General features: G+C 41.2%; 1 protein-coding gene across 1 annotated transcript in view; it reads left to right on the forward strand.

The window, feature by feature from the left end:
• The window catches only part of pla2g4ab (phospholipase A2, group IVAb (cytosolic, calcium-dependent)), a 69,945-nt gene that overhangs the window by 35,988 nt on the left and 6,694 nt on the right, over positions 1 to 27,263 (forward strand). Inside the window, exons 8-17 of the mRNA XM_060917357.1 lie at positions 5,092 to 5,228; positions 5,487 to 5,709; positions 7,590 to 7,704; positions 13,408 to 13,545; positions 20,527 to 20,616; positions 23,592 to 23,657; positions 24,252 to 24,473; positions 24,920 to 25,104; positions 25,861 to 26,050; positions 26,715 to 26,872. Of these exons, the coding sequence (XP_060773340.1) occupies positions 5,092 to 5,228; positions 5,487 to 5,709; positions 7,590 to 7,704; positions 13,408 to 13,545; positions 20,527 to 20,616; positions 23,592 to 23,657; positions 24,252 to 24,473; positions 24,920 to 25,104; positions 25,861 to 26,050; positions 26,715 to 26,872 (1,524 nt within the window). The remainder of the gene's footprint in view (positions 1 to 5,091; positions 5,229 to 5,486; positions 5,710 to 7,589; positions 7,705 to 13,407; positions 13,546 to 20,526; positions 20,617 to 23,591; positions 23,658 to 24,251; positions 24,474 to 24,919; positions 25,105 to 25,860; positions 26,051 to 26,714; positions 26,873 to 27,263) is intronic.

Consider the following 27,263-nt stretch of genomic DNA (forward strand, 5'->3'; position numbering starts at 1 on the left):
AAACCCCAGAAGTCTTCCAGGAAGCCTAGTTTACTTAAAGCAGTGACTCAATGGTCCCTCAGTTCACTGTGCAAGATAATGCAATGCCTAGAATGGTTTAAAGCTGCAGTTTCAAACACTGCAATTCCCTTGTATTGTGTAATATTTCAGAAACTACATCCTGATTCTCTTGACTCTGGTGGTAAAAAGACAAATGGTTCAGAATAACCTCTAAACTGATCAGGCTGAAAAAGAACAGCAAAGAACATGGTGGTGTTGTATGGGCTTAAGAAACTTCTAAAAGAGTGAGATTTCACAATCATTTGGCAAGTCTTGAATCAGTTTTAGTGCTAATGCTGGCGTAGCGGATCTTGTTTCTGGACATCAGACATGAGCAGATTATGCAAGAGATTTTGTAACTTGGACACTTGACCATGCAAATATTACATGTTGAATTAAAAGATAGTCCTGCCCCCGTCCCTACACACAGCTGAGCACACTCGTACCTAAATCTAAGTCCTTAAAATGTCTCTCAGGTTTCGAACTTTATTGCTTACACTGTCTCTATTAGTCTGTAAAAATAATAAACCGACTGTCAGAGTGCTGGGATATCTCACATTAACCTATAATTAATGAATCTACATCTCCTCTATTATCCCCTTTCCACCAATGTAAAGTCCTAGTTCTGGGCTGGTGCGAGTGCCAGTTTGGAGTCAGTTCAACTTGCGAACCTTCCTAAGAACCATTTTGTTTTTTCTTGGACTAGAGAGCCACCATAGAGCTGCATCATTCCCCTCACTGTATACATCTGTATGTCTCCACTTGCACCAAGTACAACAATAACAATGGTGGACTGACGTATTAGGCAGACTAGACAGTACACTAGCTCTGGGTTTTTTTGTTTTGTTTTTGTTTTTTTAAATGGTGGCCACACAGTTTTAGTTGGTCTTGTTGATCATGATAATCTCACCCTCAGCCCCTGACATAAGTGGTTCTTGGCTCGAGACCATCACAGTGTTGGTGCTGCTCTCAAACCAGTTTTCCCGGCTAAAAGCTGCTTCTTTGGTTGTTGAAATGCGAAGATTAGGCACCAGCTCTGAAATGGCTCTCAAACAGCCTTGGTGGAAAAGGGGTATGTGAGGCTTACTTTAGCAACAAACTAGGCTTAAGAAGCGATGATTGATTAGTTTGCTAGTTATCGACCTAGAGTCAGAATGCTGTTCGTAGACTTCAATTCAGCATTCAACACAATCATCCCTTAGCAGCTAATTGGAAAGCTGAGCCTGCTGGACCTGAACACCTCCCGCTGCAGCTGGATCCTGGATTTCCTGACTGAGAGATCTGTCAGTCCGGATTGGGAGCAGAACTTCCAGCACCACCATACTGAGCATTGGGGGCCCCCTAGGGCTGTGTGCTCAGTCCACTGCTGTTCACTCTGCTGACTCATGACTGTGTAGCAACTCACAGCTCGAACCACATCATCAAGTTTACTGATGACACTACTGTGGTGGGTCTCATCAGTAAGAATGATGAGTCAGCATACAGAGAGGAGGTGCAACGGCTATCAGACTGGTGCAGAGTCAACAACCTGTCTCTAAACATGGACAAATCAAAAGAGATGGTTGTTGACTTCAGAAGAACACGGAGTGACCGCTCTTCACTGTACATCGAAAGCTCACTTATGGAGAACGTCAAGAGCACCAAATTCCTTGGTGTTCATCTGCCAGAGAACCTCACCTGGTCCCTTAACACCAGCTCCATAGTCAAGAAAGCCCAGCAGCATCTCTATTTCCTACAGAGGCTGAGGAAAACCCATCACCCATCCTCACAATATTCTACAGAGGGACTATTGAAAGCATCCTGAGCAGCTGCATCACGGTCTGGTTTGGGAATTGCACCGTCTCTGATTGCAGTCCCCTACAATGGATAGTGAGGACAGCTGAGAAGATCATCGGAGTCTGCCTTCCCTCCATCATGGACATTTCCACCACACGCTGCATCCGGAAAGCCCCTAGCATTGTGGCCAATCCCACACACCCCTCACACAATCTCTTCACCCTCCTGCCATCTGGAAAAAAGTACTGAAGCATTCGGGCCTTCACAGCCAGACTTTGTAACAGTTTCTTCCCTTATGCCATCAGACTCCTCAACTCTGAGGAACTGGACTGATTCTCATGGACTGTTGAACACACCACTCACACTGCAATCTTGCACAGTGGACAATAGTGCACTATTGCTTACAATGTTACAATGTCTCTCACACACACAAGGTTTACATTTATTTATTCCCTTTTTCATATACTGCCTCAATTCCTCATGCCATCAGACTCCTCAATTCTGTGGGACTGGACTGATACTCACTGACTGTTGAACACACCACTCACACTGCAATCTTTGCACAGTGGACAATAATGCACTTTTGCTTTACAATGTTTACAATGTCTCTCACACACGCACAAGGTTTACATTTATTTATAACCTTTTCATACTACCTCAGTATGCGCACTCAACTCTGCACTTCATTACTTGCGAAAATCTGAGATTTTTGCAAGTATGTTGATCTGTCTGTTTGTCCATTTGTTTGTTGGTGCTTTAGCATCATCATTTCTTGACCAATCTTCACCAAAATGCACAGGACAACCCATTAGGGTCACACACAGACATCATTAGTTTTTGGTGGGTCAAGGTCACCAAGGTCAAATCTTGTAAAAACACCTAATTGGCCATAACTTCCGTTTCTTCGTGATTGACCAGTCTTCACCAAAATGCACAGGACAACTCATTAGGGTCACACAAAGACATCATTAGTTTTTGGTGGGTCAAGGTCACCAAGGTCAAATCTTGTAAAAACACCTAATCAGCCATAACTTCTGTTTCTTTGTGATTTTCGCAAGTATCGTACTCTGCACGATTTTTCATGTTGTTTGTTTGTGTCTGCACTTTTTGTTGTTTGTGTCATTTATTGTCTGCAGTGTTGCACATTGGCACTTTGTGTGTTGTAGACTGTAGTCCTGTGATGTTTAGATTGTAGTCCTATGATATTTAATGCAGCACCATGGTCCTGGAGAAACATTGTTTTGTTTTAACTGTGTACTGTACCAACTGTATATGGTTGAAATGGCAGATAAAAGAACCTTAAGATTAGAAGGTTGAAATTCAAGCCTCATTAATACACAACTGCTACTGTTGGGCCCTTGAGTAAGGCACTTAACCATCTATGCTCCAGGGGCACTGTATCATGGTTGACAATGAGCTTTGACCCCAACTTTATAACAAGCTTTATTTTAATTTGTTAAAAAATAAATTAAAATTGCTGTACTGAAATGTATGTGTGACAAATAAAGGCTCACTGCTGCTGAAGATGGCTAACTTAAACTTTGAGGTTGCTGGGTATGGTACCACGCAGATACGCTAAAGATGGCTATGGATGGTGTCACTTGGACAGCCTAAAGACTGCACTTACTGAAAACAGTCTGCATTCACGTCTCATTCATTATTCAGTGGATAACTTCACTTGGGTACTATAGACTTAAAGCTAAATTACACTGATGCTTGTACTGAAACTCCTTTCAACACAGTACTGTTTGACTGTATAGTATACAGCTGTGGAAGAGCAATGATTCATAATCACATGATCTGGTGTCACCCACATGAGGATGGGTTCCCTTTCACGTTTGCTTCCTCTCAAGATTTCTTTCTCATGTCATCTCAGGGAGTTTTTTCGTAACTACCCTCACCTCTGGCTTGCATCTCATCTCATTATCTGTAGCTGCTTTATCCTTCTACAGGGTCGCAGGCAAGCTGGAGCCTATCCCAGCTGACTACGGGAGAAAGGCGGGGTACACCCTGGACAAGTCGCCAGGTCATCACAGGGCTGACACATAGACACAGACAACCATTCACACTCACATTCACACCTACGGTCAATTTAGAGTCACCAGTTAACCTAACCTGCATGTCTTTGGACTGTGGGGGAAACCCACGCGGACACGGGGAGAACATGCAAACTCCACACAGAAAGGCCCTTGCCGGCCCCGGGGCTCAAACCCAGGACCTTCTTGCTGTGAGGCGACAGCGCTAACCACTACACCACCGTGCCGCCCCCTCTGGCTTGCATATTATGGACAAATTTTGAATCTGTATCTGAAGTTCTGGAAAGCTGCATTGTGACAATATCCATTCTAAAAACTGCTATGTAAATAAAAGTGAACAGAATTGAAAGTAATGTATGTGGGAGGGAAAAAAAACAGCACTAGTATAACACGTGTGTAACAAATGTGTGAATGTTTGCATTAATTAACTGCATGTAAATGAAGTAAAAGACCTGAAACACATAGCATGAAAATGCAGAATATATTCAAATCTGCTGCTGAAGGTTTGCTGGGCGACAGTGGTGCTGCCTGTTGCACCAATGCATTGTCCTTTAGCAACACTAGCAATACTATAAATGTATATAACAGTGACTAGCCCTGTGATAGATTGGGTGTACCCCGCCTCTCTCCTGAAATCAGCTGGGATTGGCTCCAGCTTCCCCTGCAACCCAGATGGATAAGTGATAATGGATGGATAAATACCAGTGCCCGAAGGAATTAATGAAACTATTCTCGAAATACATATACCTTCCCCAGTGTGTGGTTAAGAGAGCATTAAAGCAAAAAAATATATATCATGATCATGTTTTAAATTTAAGCTAATGTTCAAGAACTGGGTTAGCACAGTGGTGTGGTGGTTAGCTCTGTCGCCTCACAGCAAGAAGGTTTTGGGTTCAAATCTGGCCGCTGACTGGGGCCTTTCTGTGTGGCGTTTCATGTTCTCCTCGTGCCTGCGTGGGTTTCCTTCAAGGCTCCGGTTTTCTTCCACAGTCCAAAGACAAGGATACGGTTAACTGGCTACTCTAAATTGCCCATAGGTGTGAAAGTGAGTGTGAGTGGTTGTTCATCTCTGTGTTAGACCTGCAATAGATTAGTCACCGGTCCATGGTGATCCCCGCCTCTCACCCGAAGTCAGCTGGGATTGACTCCAGCTTCCCCACGACCATGATAGAAAAGCGGTATGGACAATGGATGGATGGATGTTCAGGAACTGATGTAATATCATTGTATGTCTATGCAGGTCCCTGTCATAGCTGTGGTAGGATCAGGTGGTGGGTTCAGGGCGATGGTTGGCTTCTCAGGGGTCATGAAGGCTCTGTACGAGTCAGGAGTTCTGGACTGCACAACATACATTGCTGGCCTGTCTGGCTCAACATGGTATGTTCAACATCATTCCACAATACTGTCCTACAGTGGGTATGATTTTAAGTGACACATTTGGTTACCCTTGGACACTTCAAGCATGTTGTTTTAACAATTTAACCTGTTCTTACACAGTATGTTTTTACCAAGTGTTTTTACTCCTCATGAAACTGAAACTTATGAATGTGAGACAACAGGTTTGACATGAAAGTTGCTTCTTTGAGACAGATATTGTCCTCCAACTCCTTGTTAACGCATCTGTGTGTGTTCCAGGTATATGTCTACGTTGTACTCTCACCCAGAGTTCCCTAAGAAGGGCCCAGAGCAGATTAATCAGGAGCTAATGAACAGTGTGAGCAGCAATCCTCTCCGCCTGCTCCTGCCACAGCACATCACCAACTATGTCCAAGCTCTGTGGACCAAAAAATCTAGTGGCCAACCCGTCACATTTGCTGACATCTTTGGCATGCTTATTGGAGAAACACTTATTCCTGCTGTACGTATTAAGCTGTAACAAAATAGTGTCACTATAATTTCAGCAGGCTGGTTATTATTACTACAACCCCAATTCAAAAAATGTTGGGACACTGTGTAAAACATAAATAAAAACAGAATGTGAAGATTTGCAGATCATGGAAACCCTATATTTCATTGAAAATAGTACAAAGACAACATATCAGTTGTTGAAACTGAGAAATTTGATTGTTTTTTGAAAAATATATGCTCATTTGAATTTGATGTCAGCAACACATTTCAGAAAAGTTGGGATGGGGCAACAAAAGACTGAAAAAGTTGTGTAATGCAAAAAAAAAAAAACACCCTAATTTGGTTAATTAGCAATAGGTCAGTAACATTATTGGGTATAAAATGAGCATCCCAGAGAGGCTGAGTCTCTCAGAAATAAAGATGGGGAGGGGTTTGCCGCTCTGTGAAAGACTGCGCAGGCAAACAGTGCAACAATTTAAGACTAACATTCCTCAATGTAAAATTACAAAGAATTTGGGGATCACATCATCTATGATACATAATGTCATTAAAAGATTCAAAGAATCTGGAGAAATCTCCGTATGCAAGAGACAAGGCTGAAAACTGACATTGGATGCCTGTGATCTTCAGGCCCTCAGGCGACACTGCATTAAAATCAGACACATGTTTGTAGTGGAAATCCCCGTATGGGCTCAGGAACAATTCAGAAACCCATCGTCTGTGAAAACAGTTCATTACTGCATCCACAAATGCAAGTTAAAGCCGTATATAAACAATATCCAGAAACATCGCCACCTTCTCTGGGCCCAAGCTCTTTTATGATGGACTGAGGTGAAGTGGAAAATTGTCCCAAGGTCTGACGACTCAAAAGTAAAAATTCTTTTTAGAAATCACGGACACCACATCCTCCAGGATAAAGAGGAGCAGGACCATCTGGCTTCTTATCAGCACACAGTTCAAAAGCCAGCATCTGTGATGGTATGAGCGTACATTAGTCCACATGACATGGATAGCTTGTACATCTGGGAAGGCATCATTAATGCTGAATGATATATGCACTTTTAAGAGCAATATGCTGCCATCCAGACAAAATCATTTTCAGGGAAGGCCTTCCTTCTTTCAGCAAGACAATGACAAACCGCTTTCTGCACATATTAAAACTGCATGGCTCCATAGTAAAAAAGTCCAGGTGCTAAACTAGCCTGCAGTCCAGACCTGTCTCCCATTTGAAGCATTTGGGGCATTACAAAGCGCAAAATATAACAAAGGAGAACCTGAACTGTTGAGCAACTGAAATTGTATATCAGGCAAGAATGGGACAATGTTTCTCTTTCAAAACTACAGCAATTGGTCTCCTCAGTTCCCAAATGTTTACAGAGTGTTGTTAAAAGTAGAGGTAATATGCCCTGTCCCAACTTTTTTGAAACGTGTTGCTGACATCAAATTCAAAATGAGAATATATTTTTAAAAAAACAATAAAATTTCTCAGTTTCAACATTTGATATGTTGTCTTTGTACTATTTTCAATGAAATATAGGGTTTTCATGATTTGCAAATTATCACATTCTATTTTTATTTACAGTTTACACAGTGTCCCAACTTTTTTGGATTTGGGGTTGTATTTAGTTATTTATTATTTACAATGTGTGTGTGTTAGTTTTGTAAACTCAGGATATAGATGTATACAGGTGTTTGTCCTCTTTTATATAGGAGAATGACTTATACTGTAGGTGTGTGTGTCAACAATTGAGTGTAATTATATTTACTTACACATTTCCAAACAGTATATTTGCAATTTATGATATCTTGCGCAAAGTGTAAAGATTGGCATGTCCTGTATATTTGTATGTATTATTGTATTAATGTCTTTCTCAATTTGACTATTTACAGAGGATGGACACTAAGTTGAGTGAGATGCAGGAGAAAATTAACGAAGCACAGTCTCCTTTGCCACTTTTTACATGCCTGCATGTCAAACCAGATGTGTCTGAGCTCATGTTTGCTGGTAAGCATGTTTGTGAATGTTTTTCGTGTATGTCTGTACATGAGGGTTACTGTTTGTATGCAAATTGAAGGAGCAATGCCTTTATTTTACTATTAGGAAGGCATTGTGTAGATGGATGCAAATGTGTTTGCATGCTGCGTTGCATTAAAAACATGGCTTACTTTGTCAGTGTGCAGCACAATGATTTTACACATTCACATTTCTCAACAATACCACAACCTTTCCAACAGGCAAATGATCAAGGTATGCATGGTGAAACACTGGCTTAAATTCCTTGTATGTTTAGACTATTATTGGAGACATTTTAGCTGTTACGACAGAACAAGTAGTGTTTCTATAAGCTGCAAAGACAGAACCAGTTACATTCCAGCTACTTAATGTGTAATATGTCAGTCAGGGGACACCCAAATGGATCACTCTGTCAAGCACACAATCCTCCCAGTTGTTCTCTTTTCTTTAGTTCAGGTATTGTGATGACTGTGTAATTGAATACAGGACATGTCATGGCATAGTTCTCAGATGGCATACATCAGTACGTCATTACAGTAATGAAAGCAGCGAAGGGTGTGCAGACGGTCAAATTAGCAGCCAATCCCATTATAGGATTATGTAACTTTTATTGCTTTTTATTATAACTTTATAACTGGAAGTGTAATGGACATATTATTTTGGGATATGTACAGTATACTGTTATATACACTCACTGGCCACTTTAATAGGAACTTGTTCTTAATTCTAAGATTCCTGCTCTTGGCTGGCAGGAGTGGAACCCAATATAATCTTCTACTGTTGCATGCTGAGATGCTTTTCTGCCCACCATGGTTGTTGTTGGCATCCATCTGTCTTGGAAGACAATGGAATGTGCGCCAAGGATTAGTCTGCAGTTGGGTTGCAGTGCTTGCTGTGGCTGTACAGCCCGATCCTGGAATGGCAGGCTCTGTTGCAGTTGTTGCAGATATAGTCCGCGCCTGGCTCTGTGGGTGCTGATACTGCCCTCTGCCATCTACGCCGTCTCCTCTCTTCCCACTGCCCCTCTCTCCTCTGCTCACTCATCTGAATGCCTGCTTCGACGGCAGGCCTCCAGCTGCTGCGGTCTGCAGCTGCAGCTTCCCAACTTGCTGGATTGATGTTGCTTGCCTTCAATTCATGTTTATAAACATCTTTGTAGAGAAGAACAGGCCTTCCTGCAGGTCTGGAGCCAATGGCAAGCCCACCATACAGCATGTCTTTAAGGATTCAGCCATCCTGCATATGACTGACATGATCAAGCCAGCGTAAGCGCCTCTGGGTGAGCAAGGTGAACATGCTTGGTATCCCCACTTGTGCCAGGACGCTCTTGTTTGGGATGCGGTCTTGCCAGGTGATGTCCAAAATCCTTCTAAGGCAGTGCAGATGGAAGGCATTGAGTCTGCATTCTTGACAGGAGTACAAGGTCCACGCTTCACTGCCATAGAGCAGAGTGCTGAGCATGCAGGCTTGGTACACCTTCATCTTGGTGTGGATGGTCATCATAGAGTTTTTCCAAACCCTCTTTGCAAGGTGAGCCATTGCTGTTGTTGCTTTGCCGATACATGTGTTCAGTTTGGCATCCAGGGAGAGGTTGCTGGTGATGGTCGAGCCAAGGTGAGTGAAGTTCTCCACCACCTCAAGGGTGTAGTCACTGATGGAGATGCTTGGAATGCTGCTGACACCTTGGCCCAAGATGTTGGTCTTCTTGATGCTGATGGTAAGGCCAAACTCTCTACATGCATGTGCAAAGCAGCTGATGAGATGCTGTAGAGCTTCCTCAGTGTGTGCAGTCAGGGCAGCATTGTCTGCAAACAGCATCTCCCTGATCAAGACAGTCCGCACTTTGGTCTTTGCACAGAGGTGAGTGTGATTGAAGAGGTTCCCATCACTTCTGGTGTGGAGGTATACACCGTCCTCTGACTGGCTGAAGGTGAAGGACAGCAGTAGGAAGAAGAATATGCCAAAGAGTGTCGGGGCAAGTACGCACCCTTGTTTCACTTTCCTGATTGGAAATGGGTCAGAGGATGAGCCATCGTATGGGACGATAACTTGCATGTCTTCATGAAACTATGTGGTCATCCTCAGGAGCTTGGGGAGACATCCAATCCTTTGTAGCAGGATGAACAGGCCTTTCCTGCTGACAAGGTCGAAAGCCTTCATCACGTTAATGAAGGCGATATACAAAGGTTATCTCTGCTGTTGGCACTTCTCTTGCAGCTGTCTCAGTGAAAAGATCATGTCTACTGTTGACCTTTCTGCTCTGAATCTGCATTGCGCCTCAGGGTATACATGTTCTGCAAGTACCTGTAACCTGTTCAATACTCTCTGGGCAAAGACCTTCACAGTGATGCTGAGGAGGGATATTCCACAGTAGTTGTTGCAGTCACTGTGGTCGCCCTTGTTCTTGTACAACATGATGACGTTGGTGTCACACATATCCTGGGGCACTGTACCTTCCTCCCAGCACTGTAGCAGGAGCTCATGCAAATGGTACAGATGAACAGATTTCTTGCCAGCTTTGATGACCTCAGGGGGAATGCCATCCTTTCCTGGAGCTTTGCCACAGGCTAGGGAGTTGATGGCCTTGCTCAGTTCCTTTACAGAGGATGGAACATTGAGCTCCTCCATGACAGGCAGGGGATTGGTACGCTACTGTGTCAGTGACAACATTCTCTCTGAATTACAGCTCCTGGTAATGCTTTGCCCATCTCTCCATCTGCTTGCTTCGGTCGGTTATGAAGTCGCCAGAAGTGGACTTCAGGGGTGCAGTCTTGGTGGCACTTGGACCAAAGGCTTTCTTTATGCCATTGTACATCGCATGGATGTAGCTGCAGAGAGCTGGATGCTCTGGCAGAGGTTCAGCCAGTACTCATTGGCAAACTGTCTAGCGATCTGTTGGGCATCGTTCCTGGCCTTCCTGAGCACAGCAAGCGTCTTCTCTGAGGACTCTCTCTTGTAGTTGAGCAGTGCTGCATGCTTAGCTGCAATTACTGGCTCAAGTTCAGCAGTTCCTGCTTCGAACCAGTCTGGGTTCTGCCTATCTCTCTTGCTGAAGGTGTCCAAGGCGGAGTTGTAAATGGCATTACAGATGGGATTCCATCTCTCTTCGGCATTGCCTGTGGGGCAGTCCTTCAGGACTTCTTCAATGGAGCCGGCGAAGCATTCACACAGGTCTGGGATTGTTGTCCTGGCTGTGTTGATATATGGGCATCCTTTCTGCTTGGAGCAGTGGATTAATTTGGGCTGAAGACACACCTTGCTGCCTACCAGGCAGTGGTTGGTGTCACAGTCAACACTGTGATAGCTGCGAGTGACAAGGATGCAGTTCAGTGAGGGTCTTCAAGTGATAACGAGATCCCATGACAGGATCTGGGGTCCCACCAGGATACTCTGTAGTTTGGCTTGCTGGAGAAGAACATGTTGATTATACAGAGGTTGTGGTAGGAGCACAGCTCTAGAAGCCTCTGTCTTTTCTCGTCAAGCTTGCCAACACCACAGTGGCCAATGCTGTGGGGCCAGGAGTCATGGTTGGCTCCCACTCGGGTGTTGAAGTCCCCAAGTAGGTACAGGTGTTCTGTAGGAGGAATCCTTCTGATAGTGGAATCAAGCTTCTTGTAAAGCTCATCTTTGACCTTGGCTGATGAGCAAAATGTAGGAGCATAGATGTTCAAGATGTTCACTGTGTCAGAGGAGGTTGAGAGAGAGAGAGAGAGAGAGAGAGAGAGAGAGGATTCGGGCTGTGCCTTTGGATGGTGGTTCCACTGATGACAGGCGAGAGTTTCTCACAGTGAATCCAACACCATGCAATTGTGGTTCCTCTGAAATTGAGTCATACATGGTTCCTCTGGTTCCTTTCCCTGCCAAAATAATGTGTAGTCCTGTTCACTGAGGCCACCATTTGAATGGAGTCTGGTCTCCTGCAGCGTGGCAATGACATCAACTGAGAGCCTTTTGAGCTCTTGGTTGATGATAGCTGTTTTCCTGGAGTCATCAACCTGACGTAAGTCATCAGAGAGGCCAGCACACATTGTCCTGATATTCCAGCTTGCTAGTCATATGAGTGATGGTTTTCTCTTTCTTCTTTCTTTGCCTGGTGCGATGTTTACAGTCTGCTTGTCGGTTGTTACTTTTAGCTCCAAGCACCCAAAGAAGCAGGCAGACTGTGGTGAGTCAGGACCTTACTGGCTGGGGGCTGCCCAGCTTGAGGCAGGCGATAGCTGACCAATGAGACTACGATAATCCCTCCCACCATTGGAGACAGCCCCTAGCGCCTGAACCTATGCCAATTGGTCTGGACTTGCAACTCGTAACTGTTGCCTCCTGTGTTTTTTATGATACTGAGAACAGCGGCCCTGGAGTGACCTCTCCAGGGCGCATGCCTGGGCAAAGTGTATGGAGATCTTGTGGTGCCCAGTCAATAGAATCACCCTCTCAGCCTCACCGATGTGGTCCAGAGAAGAGCAGAGCAATACGTTTGGCATCAGCTTGGCTGCAGGAGCTGCCAGAAGGAGGTCAATGTTGATGATCCAACCCCCTTAGGGGCTCCACTCTGGGTTTTTCCTCGAGGTTTGCTCCTGAAGCCTTTTCCAAAACTGGATATGGCCACAAGGCAGTGGAGGTTTGAGATCAGCGTTTACCTTCTCTTAGATGGACTGCCTTCCCAGGCTGACAAGCTCCACATACCCAAAGCAACTTGTTTTAAGGCGCCAGAGATCCGCCCTCGCACCTTCTCCTGTCAGTAAAAGCAGTTCCACCAGGCTTCAAGACTAATCCACACAAGCAGGCCAGGAGTTGGACTTAGTTGTCAGAGGCTGTTTGAGGTGCATGTCATGTGGGAACACTTTTTAGGCAGTGGGAGCTTGTCCCTACTGCCACCCCTGGCTATGACAACCTTGGAATCACCACGGTTGTAAAGAGAGATTATATGAGTTACTATAGCCTTCCTGGTAGCTCGAACCAATCTGGCCATTTCCCTCTGACCTCTCTTATCAACAAGGTGTTTCCACCCACAGAACAGTTGCTTACTCAAATGTCTTTTTGTTTTGTGCACCATTCTTTTTAAACTCTAGAGACTGTTCTGTGTGAAAACCCCAGGAGATCAGCAGTTTCTGAAATACTCAAACCAGTCCATCTGGCACCAACAACCATGCCACAGTGAAAGTCGCGGATATCACAATTTTTACCATTATGATGTTTGAAGTGAATATTAACTGATGCTCTTGATTTGTATCTGTGTGATTTTATGCAGTGTGTTGGTGTCAATGGATTGGCTGATTAGATAACTACATAAAACAGCAGTGGCCAGTGAGTGTGTGTATGTATATACACACACACACACACACATATATATATATATATATATATATATATATATATATATATATATATATATATATACCCACACACACATTTTTCCCCCTCGTGTCATCCTGATGATCCTAAAATAGTCCTGCATAGAAAACATGAAAGAGTAATCTGGGCCACTGACCTCAGCTTCCTCTTTTCTGACCAGTGCTGCCAGTCACTCCACACATAACAATGCATACTGCTAGAATCCACACACACTCAGGTGATGAATAGAGTAAAAAAAAAAGTGCACATTTTGCCAAGTAACAGACAGGACCATGACCTTCAATTAGGTTAAAAACAATTATGCAAAATAATGTACTAATTGTGATGTGTTTTGATTCACAGATTGGGTGGAGTTCAGTCCTTATGAGATTGGCATGGCTAAATATGGCACATTCATGTCCCCTGACCTCTTTGGCAGTAAATTCTTCATGGGAACTGTAGTTAAGAAATATGAGGAGAATCCTCTGCACTTCCTAATGGGTAAGATGATACATCTGTGACTCCTGTTTACACTATACTGTGAGAAATAAAGACAAAATGTTCACACTTTATATATAAACTTTATTCTGCTACATGAGGACTTGTGAAAACAACCCCGATTCCAAAAAAGTTGGGACAAAGTACAAATTGTAAATCAAAACGGAATGCAATGATGTGGAAGTTTCAAAATTCCATATTTTATTCAGAATAGAACATAGATGGCATATCAAATGTTTAAACTGAGAAAATGTATTATTTAAAGAGAAAAATTAGGTTATTTTAAATTTCATGACAACAACACATCTCAAAAAAGTTGGGACAAGGCCATGTTTACCACTGTGAGACATCCCCTTTTCTCTTTACAACAGTCTGTAAACGTCTGGGGACTGAGGAGACAAGTTGCTCAAGTTTAGGGATAGGAATGTTAACCCATTCTTGTCTAATGTAGGATTCTAGTTGCTCAACTGTCTTAGGTCTTTTTTGTCGTATCTTCCGTTTTACCGGTATGATGCGCCAAATGTTTTCTATGGGTGAAAGATCTGGACTGCAGGCTGGCCAGTTCAGTACCCGGACCCTTCTACGCAGCTATGATGCTGTAATTGATGCAGTATGTGGTTTGGCATTGTCATGTTGGAAAATGCAAGGTCTTCCCTGAAAGAGACGTCGTCTGGATGAGAGCATATGTTGCACTAGAACCTGGATATACCTTTCAGCATTGATGGTGTCTTTCCAGATGTGTAAGCTGCCCATGCCACACGCACTAATGCAACCCCATACCATCAGAGATGCAGGCTTCTGAACTGAGCGCTGATAACAACTTGGGTCGTCCTTCTCCTCTTTAGTCCGAATGACATGGCGTCCCTGATTTCCATAAAGAACTTCAAATTTTGATTCGTCTGACCACAGAACAGTTTTCCACTTTGCCACAGTCCATTTTAAATGAGCCTTGGCCCAGAGAAGACGTCTGCGCTTCTGGATCATGTTTAGATGCGGCTTCTTCTTTGAACTATAGAGTTTTAGCTGGCAACGGCGGATGGCACGGTGAATTGTGTTCACAGATAATGTTCTCTGGAAGTATTCCTGAGCCCATTTTGTGATTTCCAATACAGAAGCATGCCTGTATGTGATGCAGTGCCGTCTAAGGGCCCGAAGATCACGGGCACCCAGTATGGTTTTCCAGCCTTGACCCTTACGCACAGAGATTCTTCCAGATTCTCTGAATCTTTTGATGATATTATGCACTGTAGATGATGATATGTTCAAACTCTTTGCAATTTTACACTGTCGAACTCCTTTCGGATATTGCTCCACTATTTGTCGGCGCAGAATTAGGGGGATTGGTGATCCTCTTCCCATCTTTACTTCTGAGAGCCGCTGCCACTCCAAGATGCTCTTTTTATACCCAGTCATGTTAATGACCTATTGCCAATTGACCTAATGAGTTGCAATTTGGTCCTCCAGCTGTTCCTTTTTTGTACCTTTAACTTTTCCAGCCTCTTATTGCCCCTGTCCCAACTTTTTTGAGATGTGTTACTGTCATGAAATTTCAAATGAGCCAATATTTGGCATGAAATTTCAAAATGTCTCACTTTCGACATTTGATATGTTGTCTATGTTCTATTGTGAATACAATATCAGTTTTTGAGATTTGTAAATTATTGCATTCCGTTTTTATTTACAATTTGTACTTTGTCCCAACTTTTTTGGAATCGGGGTTGTAATTCAATTAATTCTATTCCAAAAATGCTGTGTCTGATTTAAAACTTCTACAACAAAACAGTTTTATGGATGCAAAGTGAGAGAATAAATGAGGGGGAAAACTGTCCAATCAAATTTCATTTCAAGCTATTCAAAACACTCCTCCAAGTATTTCTTCTTCTGTTTCATATTGCGCAGAAGATTATATTTACTAGCTAATCATGGGCCTGAACATCCATGACTACACAGTCACTGGGGTTGACACTCTTGTGTGTGTGTGTGTGTGTGTGTGTGTGTGTGTGTGTGTGTGTGTGTGTGTGTGTGTGGGGAATAAATAAATAATTATATATATATATATATATATATATATATATATATATATATATATATATATATATATATATGGTTAGCGCTGTCGCCTCACAGCAAGAAGGTCCTGGGTTCGAGTCCCGTGGCTAGCGAGGGCCTTTCTGTGCGGAGTTTGCATGTTCTCCCCGTGTCCGCGTGGGTTTCCTCCGGGTGCTCCGGTTTCCCCCACAGTCCAAAGACATGCAGGTTAGGTTAACTGGTGACTCTAAATTGACCGTAGGTGTGAATGTGTGTGAATGGTTGTCTGTGTCTATGTGTCAGCCCTGTGATGACCTGGCGACTTGTCCAGGGTGTACCCCGCCTTTCGCCCGTAGTCAGCTGGGATAGGCTCCAGCTTGCCTGCGACCCTGTAGGACAGGATAAAGCGACTAGAGATAATGAGATGAGAGATATATATATATATATATATATATATATATATATATATATATATATATTAGGGCTGTCGAAGTTAACGTGATAATAACGCGTTAACGCGATCTCAATTTAACGCGATTAAAAAAAAAAATAGTGCCGTTAGCGCAAATTCTAATTTGGCCCTGCGAGTCACCCATAGTTCCTGTTGAGGCTTGTCACGCACTGCTTCAATAAGAGTAAGTGTGAGTGATGGAGAAAGGTCTGTTAAACAAGAAGTTTCATTTCAAAAGTAGAGTGTGATTGAGTTGGTTTTGGTATGCACTTTGCAGTTCTAAAATACTTTTGCAAAGTGAGATTTCAGTATGCTGTAGCACTGTGATATGATACTAAATGTCTTTATTGAAGCCCAACTGCAATTTATTTTTGTTTGCACAGTACTGTGAAGTCCTATAGGCTGTGACTGAATACAACTCCAGCACAATTGAAGTTTTATTTCATTTTTATTTTCTTTTGTCACACATGTCTGAACTGAGACACAGTAGTATGTGACTACATGTCTTATATTTGAGACTACAGCTCCCTAATCCATCACAAAATCCAATTTTGTGTTTTGTATGTTCAGTACTGCCTAGTATGTGAGTGAATAAACTCCCTTACCATTTTCTCTTGTCCCAGCAGTTTTTAACAAGTACTTTTAGCATAAAATGTGTTCACCATTTTAATTGTAACATTTCACTTTAAAAGCCTTATTCATTTACATAGATTTAAAAAAATGCGATTAATCGTGAGTAACTATATGAAATTCTGAGATTAATCGCGATTAAATTTTTTAATCGTTTGACAGCCCTTACATATATATATATATATATATATATATATATATATATATATATATATATATATATATATAAAAAACAGCTATTCCATGAAATCGAGTCGTACATGAGCTGATATAAGCCATATACAAAGAGATTGAGTGGAATTACTGTTTTATAATGTCCACATTCATTGGATTTTGAGAAACAGAGCATTTTATTTTTATTTTTTGCAAATTCAATTAATAAAACTTTATACAAAACGTCCGACAAAATAATTTTTATTCCCCGCTGCCCAAAAGGCCCGAAGGGGAATTATGTCGAGATTTCCATCCATCCGTCCATCCCGGGAAGGGCGCTCTTTTTCTGAAATCAACTCCTCTCACAATTTTTTGAGGAATTTCATGAAACTTGGCAGGATTCTTTGTTATATGTCGGTAATACGCATATTGTAATTTTGTCAAATTGGGTCACATTTTACCAGAGTTACAGCCCTTAATTAACAAAATTATAATTTGACAATTTCATGAGTGTGTGTTTTCCTTCTGAAATCAACTCCTCTCAATTTTTGGAGGAATTTCACAAAACGTGGCAAAAGGCATTGTATGTCGGTAGTATGCATATTGTTATTTTGTTCAATTTGGTCGCATTTTACTAGAGTTGTAGCCCTTGATTAACAACCTTGTACTTTCACAATTTCGTGAAGGTGTGCTTGCCTTCTGACATCAACTCCTCTCACAATTTTTGGATGAATTTCTCAAAGCTTGGCAAAAGGCCTTGTTATATTACAGTAATACGCATATTGCAATTTAATTTTGTTTGTGAAAATTTTACCAGAGTTTTGACCCTTGATTAAATAGCTTGTACTTTGACAATTTCATGAGGGTGCATGTTATTCTGAAATCAAGTCCTCTCACAATTTGTGGCGGAATTTCACCAAACTTGGCAAAAGGCTTTGCTATACAACAGTTATACGCATATTGAAATTTTGCTTAATTTGGGCAAATTTTACCAGAGTTATGCCCTTGATTATTAACAAACTTATACTTTGGCAATTTCATCAATGTGTGCTTGCTTTCTGAAATCAACTTCCCTCAAAAATTTTATCCCCCACTGGCTGAAAGGCCTGAAGGGAGAGTATGGCATGGCGATGTCCGTCTGTCCATCCCGGGAAGGGTACTCACATTCAGAAATCAACTCCTCTCACAATTTTTGGAGGAATTTCATGAAACGTAACAGAATTCTTTGTTATATGTCGGTAATATGCATATTGCAGTTTCGTTCGATTCAGTCGCATTTTACCAGAGTTATGGCATAGTTGTGAGTGGGGGATATTGTGCTCTCGGAGCACTCTTGTTGCTTAGAATGTAAAGAAAAGCAGCAAAATGACAGTAGCAATTTGTGAAAAATGCTATAATAATCTCATCTCATTATCTCTAGCCGCTTTATCCTGTTCTACAGGGTCGCAGGCAAGCTGGAGCCTATCCCAGCTGACTACGGGCGAAAGGCGGGGTACACCCTGGACAAGTCGCCAGGTCATCACAGGGCTGACACATAGACACAGACAACCATTCACACTCACACCTACGGTCAATTTAGAGTCACCAGTTAACCTAACCTGCATGTCTTTGGACTGTGGGGGAAACCAGAGCACCCGGAGGAAACCCACACGGACATGGGGAGAACATGCAAACTCCGCACAGAAAGGCCCTCGCCGGCCATGGGGCTCGAACCCGGACCTTCTTGCTGTGAGGCAACAGCACTAACCACTACACCACCATGCCACCCTGCTATAATAATAATTCTTGAAAAATAAAAAAAGATATGTTCTTACCATCAAATACTTTCACTCCATATTTTGTTGCTTTTCGTATTTTTGGGGGGCTTGTTTTCGAGTAGTTTTTATTTCATCCTCAGTTGGTTCAGCCTCATGCGCCGCCATTTTGTTTTTCTCTACTCACCATATATGAGCCTATATAGGCCGTGGCCTAGTGGTTAGAGAAGCAGTTTTGGGACCAGAAGGTTGCCAGTTCAATTCCCTGAACCAGCTGGAGTGGCTAAAGTGCCCTTGAGCAAGGCACCTAACCCCCAACTGCTTCCCAGGCTGCTTTGGGTATGTTGTATGTCGCTCTGGATAAGAGTGTCTACTAAATGTACAAAAAAATTGTGTGTGTGTGTGTGTGTGTGTGTGTGTGTGTGTGTGTATATATATATATATATATTTGAAGTCTTAATCTCAGCCTTAAGTCTGAATTGTCAATCAGTAAACCAAACTGCCTTATGTGTATGGATACAGGATACTGTTTCTGTCCTGTTGTGTCACTTTGTGTCAACAGGACATGCTTTCTAGTTTTAATTTAGCAGCATGTGACATAGCATAAGAAATCGTAACTGGCTCAGGAGGTCATGCCAAGATGGATCAGCACTGCAGTTCCCCTACAGGGAAAATTAGGCTAATTGTTTATCCATAGCTGTTGCATGGACTAGTCTTATTCTATGTACCTGGACCAAAAAAAATGAGAGCTTTAAAGGCAGGGTAGGTATTTTTTTCCCCGAAGCATTCCTTGTTATATTTCTTGACATTCTTTTTACATCCCAACAAGCAATGAATAAATCAAATCCTCTAACAAAAAAAAAATCTGTCGTCTGTGGCACTTACAGGGCTGTAAAAATCCCGTCTAATTGTTTCTTTTGGTCTGAATGATGTACAGTAACATTCGGTCTGAATGGAATGATTAGATGGCCTACCTACCTGTCTACCTGTGCTCACTCTGCCCGTCAACTCATTATGTGTGACTGGAGCCTTCCACAAGGTTAGACAGACATATTACCGACACGTTGCTGAAGCTAGTGAACTAGTCAACAGCTGTGAGTACAAACAATAACCATGTTTGTTGTTTACATTCATTATGATAATGTTAGGGGTTTTTTTTCTTTTTTTTTTAAATATGTGAGTGAAACATGAGATAGTTGGATATGACAACGATGCACTATGCTTCTCCCCTCAATGCTCTCTATCATGCACTCGTCCTCCAGCAGTAGTCAGGCAATGCACGTTCATGTGTTTTGGAGAAGTGGTTTTGGAAGGAGGGCTGAAGGGAAAGGCAGAAATTTTTCAGTTGGATACTTTCAAAATCTAGCTTACTCTTCCTGGTTTCTCCAAAATTACCTGCACTGCCTTTAATAATTACTATTTTACATAATATAAACAAAGAAAAATCACATATACAGATAATATTACACCAGCATTATTACTCTGGACTTGTCCAATGACAGGCCAGCCATCAGCCGAGCAGTGACTGGGAAATGACCATGATAAATGATTTCCAGTTAGTTTAACCGCGTACATTGGAGTGTGACTGCTGGCCTAGCTAACTAAACCTATCCCTGACTCTCCTGTGAACTTTGTTGGGTTAATAGCCTTAAGATGTTTTGGGGGGATTTTGTTTGATTGTAAGCTTGTTTTGTCAAAAAAAATTACTCAGAAGCAAAATTCTGCAAGACTACGGATATTTGTAGTGATGCAATCTCTTACTTTGTCACTTAAAATTCTAGCCAAGGGATCAACTCCAAAACTTTATTGTCTGCTTTTGATTCCCAGTTTGAGATTCTGAGAATCAACTTTTTATTGGCCCTTTTACATTTAGGATAAACAGAAAACTTGGTTCTTAATTATTCAGTTGGTTAGTTGGTTGTGATATCTTGCAGTGTGTGTGTGTGTGTGTGTGTGTGTGTTCTTTAGGGGTCTGGGGCAGTGCTTTCTCCATACTTTTTAACAGAGTACTGGGGGTAAAGGACAACACTGGGGGAAGCACCATGGAGGAGGAGCTGGGTATGATGCAGGCAAATCTTCTCACACTACGTTACGTCTCATTTCACATGGACATTTCACATGCTTCTCATGTTCACTATCACATTTTCTATAACTATTTACTGCATCAAAACACAGAGATAAAATAATCTGATGTTCTTCAGGTATAACTGATGATAGCAGGCTTCTGTTTAAATTCAGATGATGAATAGGGTTAGGGACAGCACTACCCCACTCTGATATGATGCCTTAATGTACAGGAATTAATAGTTATAACTCCCTCTTATGAAAGGTTACTATTATGTTATCAACTAAATATTTTAAGCTTTTGAAAGTGGAACTAGTTAGTGGAGAGGAAGAGATGTGAGATAAGATGTGCTCCCTGTCTGATTATTATCATATTACTGAGCTGATGTTTAACCAGATATGGGCTTGTGTGGTTTTTTTTTTTTAAAGGCATCTCATTTCCTGTAATTAGGGTACCACGCTCTTTTTAACATCAGTGTTAAAGCAAAAGAAAAATGTGTGAAGACCACAACTTTTACTTAACTTATGAAAGCAAAATTAATACTGATGTACTCTGTGTATAATAGATGTACAACTAATTATACATTTGCTTACTTGACTTATTTATGAGTTTACTAAATACTCATGTCTGCATATAATTAGGTGCACATTATAATTAACAGATTTATATAATGTATGTATATCATATACATTACTTGTAACCTTTTTAACATGTATATACTAGAGAAGAGGTTTCAACCCCCTTTACTCAGTTCATTTTATATTTAGCACACACCTCTTGTATGATAGAAATAAAGGGGATTTAACTCTTAAAACTAACCAGCGAACAGATGATTTGTGTTAAAGCCAGTTCACGAGCTCCCAAATCGCACACTCTTCAATCATCCACTCTGTCTTCAGAAGATTGAGTCTTGAGGATGCCATACACTTCCTTTCTCACTCAATAAAAAAAGATGTTGAGACCCAGTATTCAGATTGCTATCTTTTGTGCCACAGGGTGGGCCTAGATATTTTTCTTCTTAAAGTGTGCTCTCCAGTCAGTACATAGTTTGCTTTGAATGAAATACAGTCCTTAAATAAGTACAACCCCAATTCCAAAAAAAATGGGACACTGTGTAAATCATAAATAAAAACATAATGTGAAGATCTGCAACATTAAAAAAAAAACTAATTTGGTTAATTGGCAACAGATCAGTAACATGATTGGGTATAAAAAGAGCATCCCAGAGAGGCTGAGTTTCTCAGAAGTAAAGATGGGGAGGGGTTCTCTGCTCTGTGAAAGAGTGCATGGGCAAACAGTGCAACAACTTAAGAATAACATTCCTCAATGTAAAATTACAAAGAATTTGGGGCTCACATAATCTATGGTATATAATATCATTACAAGATTCAGAGAATCTGGAGAAATCTCAGAGACAAGGCTGAAAACTGACATTGAAAACTGACTGTGATCTTCAGGCCCTCAGGCGACACTGCATTAAAAGCAGACATGTGTCTATAGTGGAAATCACTGTATGGGCTCAGAAACACTTCAGAAAACCATCGTTTGTGAAAACAGTTCTTTACTGCATCCACAAATGCAAGTTAAAACAATATCCAGAAACACCGCCACTTTCTCTGGGCCTGAGCTCTTTTACGATGGCCTGAGGTGAAGTGGAAAATTGTCCCGAGGGCTGATAAATCAAAAGTAGAAATTCTTTTTCAAAATCATGGACACCACATCCTCCAGGCAAAAGAGGAGCAGGACCATCTGGCTTGTTATCAGTCCACAGTTCAAAAGCCAGCATATGTGATGGTATGAGCGTGTATGTGTTCATGACATGGGTAGCTTGTACATCTGGAAAGGCATCATTAATGCTGAATGATATACGAGGGTAAGTCAAAAAGTTCTAAGACAAACTGAAAAAAAAATCTTTATTTATGAAAATAACAAAGCTATTTCTCTACATATCCTCCATTTAAGCCTAAACACTTCTGCAAGTGGTGTTTCCATTGGAGAATTCCTTCTTTGTAGAATTCTGGGAGATGTCTTTCACACCTTTTAAAATTATAACATCTGTCTTAGAACTTTTTGACTTACCCTCATATACGTGTTTAAGAGCAATATGCTGCCATCCAGACAAAATCTTTTTCAGGGAAGGCCTTCCCTCTTTCAGCAAGATAGTGCCAAACCGCTTTCTGTACATATTAAAACTGCATGGCTCCATAGTAAGAGTCTGGGTGCTAAACTGGCCTGCCTGCAGTCTAGACCTGTCTCCCATTTAAAACTTTTGGTGCATTATGAAGCACAAAATAACACAGGACACCCTGACCTGTTAAGCAACTGAAATTGTATATCAGGTAAGAATCGGACAACATTTCTCTTTCAGAACTACAGCAATTGGTCTCCTCAGTTCCCAAATGTTTACAAAGTGTTGTTAAAAGTAGAGGTGATGCAACATAGTGGTAAACATACCCCTGTCCCAAGTTTTTTTTAAATGTGTTGCTGACATCAAATTCAAAATGAGAATATATTTTTCAAAAGACAATAAAATTTCTCAGTTTCAACATTTGATATATTGTCTTTGTACTATTTTCAATGAAATATAGGGTTTTCATGATTTGCAAATTATCACATTATGTTTTTATTTACTGTTTACACAGTGTTCCAACTTTTTTGGAATTGGGGTTATATGTGGCAAGAGTACAAACAGTATCTTGAAAGTGTAATAAGTTTACTCATGAGTATATATCATCTTCTGTAGGAGCTTTATCCTGGTCAGGGTTGCAGTTGATCTAGCACAATTATAGTACATTTTTGCAGAGAGACTTTAAAGAGGGAGCTAGTGTTTTTTTTGTTGTTTTTTTTTGCAGGACGAAAATTTTTTAAGTTTTGTTTTGCAGTTAAAGCAAGGAGCTCTTGTTAGGCTCTCCTTAATAAAACAAGTACGTGACTAATCAGTGGCTGTGAACATGTATTTGTCTGACAGAACATTTAAAACCTGAGCATATTGTGGGAGAAGACAGCCTAGACACTGATGAAGAGTCACGCAAAGGTGAGAAACTACATTACCCACAATGCAAAGGCACATTAAAAACTGCTTTTTACTGTGGTTTGTTCTTTCACCACATGGAAAAAGGAGATAAAATATTACACATAGCTTGCATAAAAATGTCAAACTTCTTATTGAAACATGATTTCATTGCTTATGCTAAATGTGATTTAAACATGTATCTGATTTACTAGTTTGAATTATGTTGAGTGAGTGTAAGCAATTCACATAGTATTAATGTAATCCAGTTACATTTTAAAATCTCGTGAGGATGTTGGCACTGACAGGAAGAAAAGACGATAAGATTAAGTTGATCTGTTTGACATGTGCGGCAGCGGGTAACGTAGCTGCCTCACAATGCAAGATCCTGGGTTCAGTCCTGAGCTCAGGTGAGTGTGCCCTGTTCGATTTTATTCCAGGGTTTTGAAAATACATGATCAAATCATGTTGATTGAATGAAAACAAGCTGTGTTAATGTGACTCAGTTCATTCACATGGAACTGATGTACACATTTTTAATTAGGTCAATTCAGTATACTTTTTTTTCAGTGCAGGTTCTAAACATTTTCTCTTCGTGTCTTTGCGATTGCTCTTTAGTTGGCACGCAGAATGACAATCAGCAAGCACAGGCCAGCTGGATGCAGCGCATGGTCACCTCGCTGTTCAGTGACTCCGCCCTGTTTAACACGCGTGAGGGCAGAGCGGGAAAAGTGCACAACTTCATGCTCGGTCTTAACTTGAACACTAGCATCCCTTTCTCACCCTTCAGTGATGTCCTGAACCAAAACAGTCCTGAGGAGGAGGTAGATGCTGTAACAGGTATAAAATAATTTGGTCTGGAAATACTAATGTTGTATATGTTGGACAAACGCTTTTGGTGACTAGTTTTTTTTAACAGTAGGAATGTGCATCTCCATCACTGAGGCCAATGTGATACATTAAAGATACATATGGAGCAACTACTGTTGTGATAAACGATTCATCCCTAGTGTGATTCAACACGATTTGATTCAACACAATGCGATTCAATGTGATATAAAATAATATGATGCTGTGCATTTCAGTATGGCACAGATAGTTTGATTTTATTTCTTCAGTTCTTCTTCAGTGGACAGCAAAACATAAATTAACTAAAAAATGATAGTGTTGTTGGAAATTTGCAAAAGCGTTAAATTAATCTATTTCTATTTGTGATTTAGTTCTGAAAGCATTTAACATTTATTTCTTCCCTCTCCTTCTCTCTCTTCATTGTGGAATGGCATTAGACCCCAATGAGTTTGACCGCATCTATGAGCCGCTCGACGTAAAGAGCAAGAAGATCCATGTGGTGGACAGTGGCTTGACTTTTAACCTGCCCTATCCTTTGATCCTGAGACCCCAGAGGGGAGTTGACCTAATTATCTCCTTTGACTTCTCGGCCCGACCAAGTGACACTAGTCCTCCGTTCAAGGTGATTATGAACATACAAACACATGTAGTAGTAAATGCTTCACATTCTCACAGATAGAGAAGCACGCAGCATACAATCCTCAGCAAAGGACACTGATAGGCTTTTAGTGGTACATGATGGTTTCTGTTCGTGGACATGCTGAGGTTTAGGATGACATGTTGAAGTTAATTATGGCATCGTGAAGTCACATGGTCACTAAGCACATGCAAAAACATTACCAAGTAGACGAGCAATTTGGTTCAGGGCTAGATCTGGATGTTCTCTGTTTTCACAGTCACATTCCTGCTTGACCATGGCTCTATCGCACACATTTATATTTTAATTCTAATGTACATGAAATCATTGCCAAACAAAAGATAATTGCTCCATCTCTTTATTCTACTTCTTAATGTGTGTCATGTGTTGGCTCAATTTATTGCCAGGGCATTCAGTCAGAGTTGCATAGCACAGCTTGTTTTTCATACCGTTGCGAATCTTTTAGTAGGAGGGACATGATAATTTGAGCAAATCATGGTATTTGGAATGTGTCTCAAGCTGTCATTGCGTATACCCTCAGGTCTGGAAAGTATGCAAACGCCCTTCATCTGAAAACTCTCTTTTGCCTTCTCAGGATGGCGTGATATTGTATATAATGTAGGAGAGACCTGCTACCATGGCAACAAAACAGGAAAACATGTCATACAATGCTGTACGATTATGCCATTGATGATAATTCTGTTAACATACTTTGAAGTGGTGCATTCTTTTTTTCTTTAGGAGCTTTTGTTGGCTGAGAAGTGGGCCCGCATGAACAAGCTTCCATTTCCCAGAATTGATCCCAAAGTGTTTGACCGGGAAGGAATGAAAGAGTGCTATGTCTTTAAGCCCAGTAAGGGTGACAAGAACTGTCCCACTGTCATTCACTTTGTCCTGGTTAACCTAGACTTCAGAAAGTTCAAAGCCCCAGGTATGTGTGTGTGTGTGTGTGTGTGTGTGTGTGTGTGTGTGTGTGTGTGTGTGTGTGTGAGTGAGAGAGAGAGAAAGAACGAGGGGGGAAGAGCAAGAGAGGGAAAGAAAATGACAACTCTGAGTGAAAACAGGAGTTAACTTCTCTCTCAGACGTCCTACAACATTAAATCTGAGTGAAAACAGGAACTAACTTCTCTCTCAGACGTCCTACAACGTTAAATCTAACTATAGCATCAGTTGTTAAAATGCACAGTATGTCTTTCATTAACGAATCAAATGTAATCATTGGAAACTGCATACTGCTGTCGTGTAAGAGAAATAACACTCCAGACACTGCAGTTATATGAAAATAATGCACTTTTTTTGCTTTGTGCCGCATCATACCACCCCAGCATGCATAGTTTGCATTTAACAGCACAGTCTGTAGTGTATTACGTACCTGTGACCATGTTCTTCAGAAGCTTTGGAAATACTTTAGATATACATAGTCTTAAGACATAGCTATTCTACATTAATTTAGTGTATGACAAATTTAACATGATTGAATTTAACAATATGGAATGCATTTAGTAATATATATGTCTAATATAGTTTAAACTGTGAACTGTAAAATCACAATCATATAACATCCACGTTGTTCTTTTGTACTTGGTGCTCTGCAGGAGTTCCTCGTGAGACTGAAGCGGACAAAGAGTTTGCTGACTATGACATCTTTGATGACCCAGAAACACCATACTCCACCTTTAACTTCCAATATTCCAACAAGGCCTTCACTCAGCTGCATGACCTCATGGAGTTCAACACACTTAACAACATAGAGGTGAGGCATTTACAGCCATGCCATCTCATAATGCACTGCAAACATCCAGTAGTGTCCTGACCACATGATGACACTTTTATTAGTGTTGTGTATGCACTGGAGTTGCACTATGCATAAAAAAAAAGTTCATTCCAGACCTTTGAGTGCTTTATTTTAATATGCTGATAATGTTTTCTCTGTGCAAATCACATTACACTTGCTGCTAATCAAGAGTCCACAACAGCACAAACCATAAACACAGTAAAACATGATCCTGATCAGAGTAATCTGAATGAAAACTTCACATAGCTAACTCTCCTGTGTTTGATTTCTGATGTTATGATAAAAATGTTCAATCAGATATCCCTGAGACATTAGCCTGGCTTTTATAACACTACTCGTAAAATGCTGC

Source organism: Neoarius graeffei, chromosome 3 (genome assembly GCF_027579695.1).
Source record: "Neoarius graeffei isolate fNeoGra1 chromosome 3, fNeoGra1.pri, whole genome shotgun sequence".
Taxonomy (NCBI): Eukaryota; Metazoa; Chordata; class Actinopteri; order Siluriformes; family Ariidae; genus Neoarius; species Neoarius graeffei.